We start from the raw sequence: 6,997 nt of genomic DNA, 5'->3' as shown, positions 1-6,997 counted from the left end.
AACGTCAGGCATGACCCATGGCAGAGACCTTATCAGCAAAGGCCTCGGCCAAATCAGCCAAGGGATGGACGAAATAACTTTTTTTATCCGAGACAACCACGCTGGTAAATGATATTGAAAGGCAATGTGGAGCAACGAAAATAAAAGGAGATACCATTCCGATGGACCTACTGGCTTGGTGTTTGCTGGGTCCTTGGATTGCTCCCAGTGTGCCAGTCACCAGTCCACGCAGCTGTCACAGGATGTCAATGTCTGCTGGAGTCCAGGTGGTGGTGGGGGGCCTGGGACTGGAGACCACACCTGGTGGGGGTGAGGTTTCTGGTTCCATGTCCTTATCTGGACTCCAAGAGACACTGGCAGCTGTGAGTGGATACCAATGCCTGCTAGGGTTTGGATGGTGGGAGGGGGCATGGGTCTAGAGACCTTACCTGGTGGGGGTGAGGTTTCTGGTATCATGCCCTTATCTGGGCCCTAAGACATTGGTGCCTAATCATAGCTGAATGGACTGGTGATCTGACAGCCAGGAGTAGCCTGGGAACAACGAAAATGAGAGGAGATACCAAGCAGATGGACCTACTGGCTTGGTGTTTGCTGGGTCCTTGGATTGCTCCCAGTGTGCCAGTCACCAGTCCACGCAGCTGTCACAGGATGTCAATGTCTGCTGGAGTCCAGATGGTGGGGGGGGCCTGGGACTGGAGACCTCACCTGGTGGGGGTGAGGTTTCTGGTTCCATGTCCTTATCTGGACTCCAAGAGACACTGGCAGCTGAGTGGATACCAATGCCTGCTAGGGTTTAGATGGTGGGAGGGGGCATGGGTCTAGAGACCTTACCTGGTGGGGGTGAGGTTTCTGGTATCATGCCCTTATCTGGGCCCTAGAAGACATTGGTGCCTAATCATAGCTGAATGGGCTAGTGATCGGGCAGCCTGGAGTAGTCTGGGAGCAACGAAAATGAGAGGAAATACCAAGCCGATGGACCTACTGGCTTGGTGTTTGCTGGGTCCTTGGATTGCTCCCAGTGTGCCAATCACCAGTCCACGCAGCTGTCACAGGATGTCAATGTCTGCTGAAGTCCAGATGGTGGGGGGGGGGGCTGGGACTGGAGACCTCACCTGGTGGGGGTGAGGTTTCTGGTTCCATGTCCTTATCTGGACTCCAGTGGACACTGGCAGCTGTGAGTGGATACCAATGCCTGCTAGGGTTTGGATGGTGGGAGGGGGCATGGATCTAGAGACCTTACCTGGTGGGGGTGAGGTTTCTGGTATCATGCCCTTATCTGGGCCCTAGAAGACATTGGTGCCTAATCATAGCTGAATGGGCTAGTGATCGGGCAGCCTGGAGTAGTCTGGGAGCAACGAAAATGAGAGGAAATACCAAGCCGATGGACCTACTGGCTTGGTGTTTGCTGGGTCCTTGGATTGCTCCCAGTGTGCCAATCACCAGTCCACGCAGCTGTCACAGGATGTCAATGTCTGCTGAAGTCCAGATGGTTGGGGGTGGGGGGGGGGACTGGGACTGGAGACCTCACCTGGTGGGGGTGAGGTTTCTGGTTCCATGTCCTTATCTGGACTCCAATGGACACTGGCAGCTGTGAGTAGATACCAATGCCTGCTAGGGTTTGGATAGTGGGAGGGGGCATGGATCTAGAGACCTTACCTGGTGGGGGTGAGGTTTCTGGTATCATGCCCTTATCTGGGCCCTAGAGGACATTGGTGCCTAATCATAACTGAATGGGCTGGTGACTGGGCAGCCAGAAGTAGTCTGAGAGCAAAGAAAATAAGAGGAGGTACCAAGCAGATGGACCTACTGGCTTAGTGTTTGCTGGGTCCTTGGATTGCTCCCAGTGTGCCAATCACCAGTCCACGCAGCTGTCACAGGATGTCAATGTCTGCTGAAGTCCAGATGGTGGGGGGGTGGGGGGGGCTGGGACTGGAGACCTCACCTGGGGGGGTGAGGTTGCTGGTTCCGTGTCCTTATCTGGACTCCAGTGGACACTGGCAGCTGTGAGTGGATACCAATGCCTGCTAGGGTTTGGATGGTGGAAGGGGCATGGGTCTAGAGACCTTACCTGGTGGGGGTGAGGTTTCTGGTACCATGCCCTTATCTGGGCCCTAGAAGACATTGGTGCCTAATCATAGCTGAATGGGCTAGTGATTGGGCAGCCTGGAGTAGTCTGGGAGCAACGAAAATGAGAGGAAATACCAAGCCGATGGACCTACTGGCTTGGTGTTTGCTGGGTCTCTGGATTGCTCCCAGTGTGCCAGACGCTGGTCCACGCAGCTGTGAGTGGATGTCTATGTCTGGTGTAGTCCAGATGGTGTGGGGAGGGGACCTGGTACTGGAGACCTCACTTGGTATGGGTGAGGTTGCTGGTTCCATGTCCTTATCTGGACTCCAGCGGACACTGGCAGTTGTGAGTGGATACCAACATCTGCTAAGGTACTACTGGTGGGAGGGGGCATGGGTCTGGAGACTTACCTGGTGGGGGTGAGGTTTCTGGTATCATGCCCTTATCTGGGCCCTAGGGGACATTGGTGCGTAATCATAGCTGAATGGACTGGTGATCTAACAGCCAGGAGTAGCCTGGGAACAATGAAAATGAAAGGAGATACCAAGCCGATGGACCTACTGGCTTGGTGTTTGCTGGGTCCTTGGATTGCTCCCAGTGTGCCAGTCGCCAGTCCACGCATCTGTCACAGGATGTCAATGTCTGCTGGAGTCCAGATGGTGGGGGGGGGGGCTGGGACTGGAGACCTCACCTGGTGGGGGTGAGGTTGCTGGTTCCATGTCCTTATCTGGACTCCAGCAGACACTGGCAGCTGTGAGTGGATACCAATGTCGGCTAGGGTTCGGATGGTGGCGTGCCATGGGACTGGAGACCTTACCTGGTGGGGGTGAGGCTTTTGGTACCATACCCTTATCTGGGCTCTACGGGACAGTGGTGCCTAATCATAGCTGAACGGACTGGTGATTGGACAGCCAGGGATAGTCTGGAAACCTAGTAGGTGTTGTGTGAGCACCGGGTATTTTCTCCGAAGATTAAATGATACATGTGTCAGTAAAGGCTCCTCTACAAAGAAATTATGAAGGTTTCCTCAAATCAGTGGAAGAAGCAAGCGCACATGCATTGGCTGGGTTTTGCAGAGTTAACATGATGTGTGCAGTGTCCTTGGGTTGCTCTTAATATGCCGTCCACTAGTGACCAGAGCTGTGAGTGGAAGCCTGTATCTGGTTGGGTCAGATGGAGGCGTTTGTGGGACAGGAGACCTCACCACAAAGAGCATGCTGGGTGGCTGGAAGGCTGAGCCTTCCCTTTTGGAGAGCACAATACGTTCAACAAGGTCCATTTGGAAATTATTAAATAGACAGGCAACGTTTTCCTCTCCGGATGATGTAGCACCTGCTCAGCTCTGATTTCTGGCTTAACAGCGAGCCTTTGTGGGTGGGACTGCTGACCCCACTGCTGCCCATGTCTTGGCCCTGGGGAGATGCTGGTGCTTCTTTGCAGCTGAGTGGACTTGTGGATGGTGTGTATATATACATATGTATGTGTATATAAATATATATATATATATATATATATATATATATATATATATATATATATATATATATATATATATATATATATATATATATACATACACATACATACACACACACACACACACACACACACACATATATATACACATATATACACATATATATATATATATATATATATATATATATATATATATATATATATATATATATATATATAGTATATATATATATATATATATATATATATATATATATATATATATATATATATATATATATATATATATATATATACTGTATATAGCCTATTTGACAGCTTACTTGACTGCTTACTGAAAATTTCAATTATTTTACACTTGTCTAAAGTTCTTACAAGCAACTCAGGTCTCTTCTATTCTATTATCTATAATACTCGCGTTACTTAAAGTTCATTACCTGCTATAAAGGACTGCTTTTTGAACGTTTGATCAAGTATGCAACAATGTACTAAATATAACACAATCATGGAGGGTTATCATGTTGAAAATGTTGACTGACGTCTTCGCTTCTGCATCAAAGCTTTCGTCACACTCAAGAAGATCGTCTCCGCCTAAAGTATCATCATATAAGTAGTTATATTTCTTAGGGATATATATATATATATATATATATATATATATATATATATATATATATATATACAAAATATAACTACTTATGTAATAAATAAATATATATATATATATATATATATATATATATATATATATATATATATATATATATATATATATATATATATTATATATATATTATATATATATATAATATAACTACTTATGTAATAGTATATATATATATATATATATATATATATATAATATATATATATATATATATATATATATATATATATATATATATATATATATATATATATATAGTATATATATATATATATTATGTATATAGTATATATATATATATATATATATATATATATATATAGATAGAGAGAGAGAGAGAGAGAGAGAGAGAGAGAGAGAGAGAGAGAGAGAGAGAGTGAGTGAGAGAGAGAGAGAGAGAGAATAGTTCGCCAGTACAATCAACTTGCTCTCCTTATGGTGCTATAAAACTCTCATAACTTTATAAGATTAAAATATCATAGTTTCTCTATTGATGACATTAATAGTTAAAGAAAAGTTTACGATAAGTGAATCCTTCTGTCAATCTTACATCTACTTAATTCAAATAAAAAGGATAAACTCTTGAAATGACTGAAACATGAAAATAACAGATTTCCTACATTTGGTGAAAATGACGTTTCTTTAATAAATATAAAGATACCACTTTACTTAAGGATAGTATCTTCTCCAAGGGCTCTCGACAGAATGTAAGAACACTTATCTCCCTGGCACTCGAAGGAAAAACATACTTTTAAGTCCTCGATGTCGAGACACTCGTCCAGCAAAGGATACCTTTCTCGATTAGACAAGCCATTAACGATTCCCATTATCTTCTGTTACTTCTTTCTAATGAACACCATATTCTTTGGAATCTTGAATTTCAATTCAATGGGCCATGTGGGCTTGTTCCATACGAATAGGGTTCATATTCTGAATAATAATAATAATAATAATAATAATAATAATAATAATAATAATAATAATAATAATAATAATAATAATAATAATAATACGGGTGAAAGTCAATCATATTCATTACCCAAGTCCTTATGGGTATACCAAGTATTACCTTATAATAAAATCATTGGAAATTTTCTTATTGAACGATCTGCCTAATTTTAACTGGATGATTGTCTTGGATTGTCTTTATGAGCTTTTTTTTTTTATTTTTCATTATGTGATTTTTAATAAGGTATGACTGTGTCTCTACTGGCTGATTCTAAATATCCTCGTACTGTTCGTTAGAATTATAACGCATTTGAAGAACCCTTTTACCCTCAAAATGAATCTCTTTTCTTCAACACGAAAGTAAAACACTGTGCCAGCAAGCACCCAGCAAGCACCGTTCTTTAAATCTTTTCATGTTGACCAAGCAAACACATGCCTTCACCCTCACCCTCACCCTCACAAGCCACTTTATACATCCTTGTCATGGAATTTCTTGTAGCAAAGGTCATGTTGTTCGTGTCAATAAATAAAAAAATCCTCAAAAATATGAAAGACTTTTGTGCAGTGAGACCATCTGAGACTCAAGCTAACTCGGTACTCAAACAACATCAAGGAATTTTCAACAAATCAGTAATTCCCACCCGCCCCTCTCTCTCTCTCTCTCTCTCTCTCTCTCTCTCTCTCTCTCTCTCTCTCTCTCTCTCTCTCTCTCTCTCAGAAACTTGATACCAATTGGAAATTGTTGTCTACTGAAGTATTTTTATTTTTTTCAGAAGAATATATTAATGTTAAATTTCAATTTTGCTTGACATTAAGTTTTAAACTGTGAATCCGGTTACCGAAATTTTTACTGAATATTCTTCGTTTCCATAGCTTGAAAAACCATGCACTCGTATGAAGCCCGGAATAAACTGTAATCCCTTTCTTATCTGTGGCCTTTGAGTCTCGCAACTTTTCTCATATTTTAAATATATATATATATATATATATATATATATATATATATATATATATATATATATATATACATATATATATATATATATATATATATATATATATATATATATATATATATATATATATATATATATATATATATATATATAACGTGATATATATAGTATATATATATATATATATATATATATATATATATATATATATATATATAATGAGGCCAAAAACCATTAGGGAATTGTTCATTTTCCCCTCCTTCTTGGGAAATGGTCACCTGCATACCATCGGTGACTTAATTTGCCATCCCTACATATGCTTTGTGCATGTAGTCTTGTAACATTTCATCTGTCCATATTTTGCCAGTGAACAGGGGCACAGAAGGAAGTGCTCGATATATATGGTTGCAACGTTCAAATGGGGTTTTATGGGTCTTTTTATCTTCATATTACTGTACAGTATATACTGTGGTATTACAGTAAAAGACATTCATATATGTATGTATGTATTCATATATGTATGTATGTATATGCATATATATATATATATATATATATATATATATATATATATATATATATATATTACACATTACCACAGGTGAAAAATAAGAGACAGGGTGTGTATCAGTCCTTTGTCAATGGTTTGGAAATAAAATCGAAACCGGTCTTATTTTTCACCTGTGGTAATGTGTGATAAATGAATCACGTACAAAAGTGATTATAATCATATATATACATACATACATACATATATATATATATATATATATATATATATATATATATATATATATATATATATATATATATATATATATATATATATATATATATATATATATATATATATATATATATATATATATATAATATCTA

General features: G+C 39.8%; 1 protein-coding gene across 1 annotated transcript; it reads right to left on the bottom strand.

Annotated features, from left to right (window-relative positions):
* Nucleotides 1-216: 216 nt before the first annotated feature.
* Nucleotides 217-2,913, bottom strand: LOC136830468 (uncharacterized). The gene is made up of 8 exons (XM_067090004.1): nt 2,760-2,913; nt 2,203-2,387; nt 1,943-2,068; nt 1,529-1,699; nt 1,113-1,283; nt 832-874; nt 706-786; nt 217-428 (listed from the first exon to the last, which is right to left on the bottom strand). Exons 1-8 carry the CDS (start codon nt 2,911-2,913, stop codon nt 217-219), a joined length of 1,143 nt encoding a protein of 380 aa, XP_066946105.1.
* Between the last annotated feature and the right edge of the window lie 4,084 nt (nt 2,914-6,997).

Source organism: Macrobrachium rosenbergii, chromosome 46 (genome assembly GCF_040412425.1).
Source record: "Macrobrachium rosenbergii isolate ZJJX-2024 chromosome 46, ASM4041242v1, whole genome shotgun sequence".
Lineage (NCBI taxonomy): Eukaryota > Metazoa > Arthropoda > Malacostraca > Decapoda > Palaemonidae > Macrobrachium > Macrobrachium rosenbergii.
This window is presented reverse-complemented; position numbering and strand designations above follow the sequence as displayed.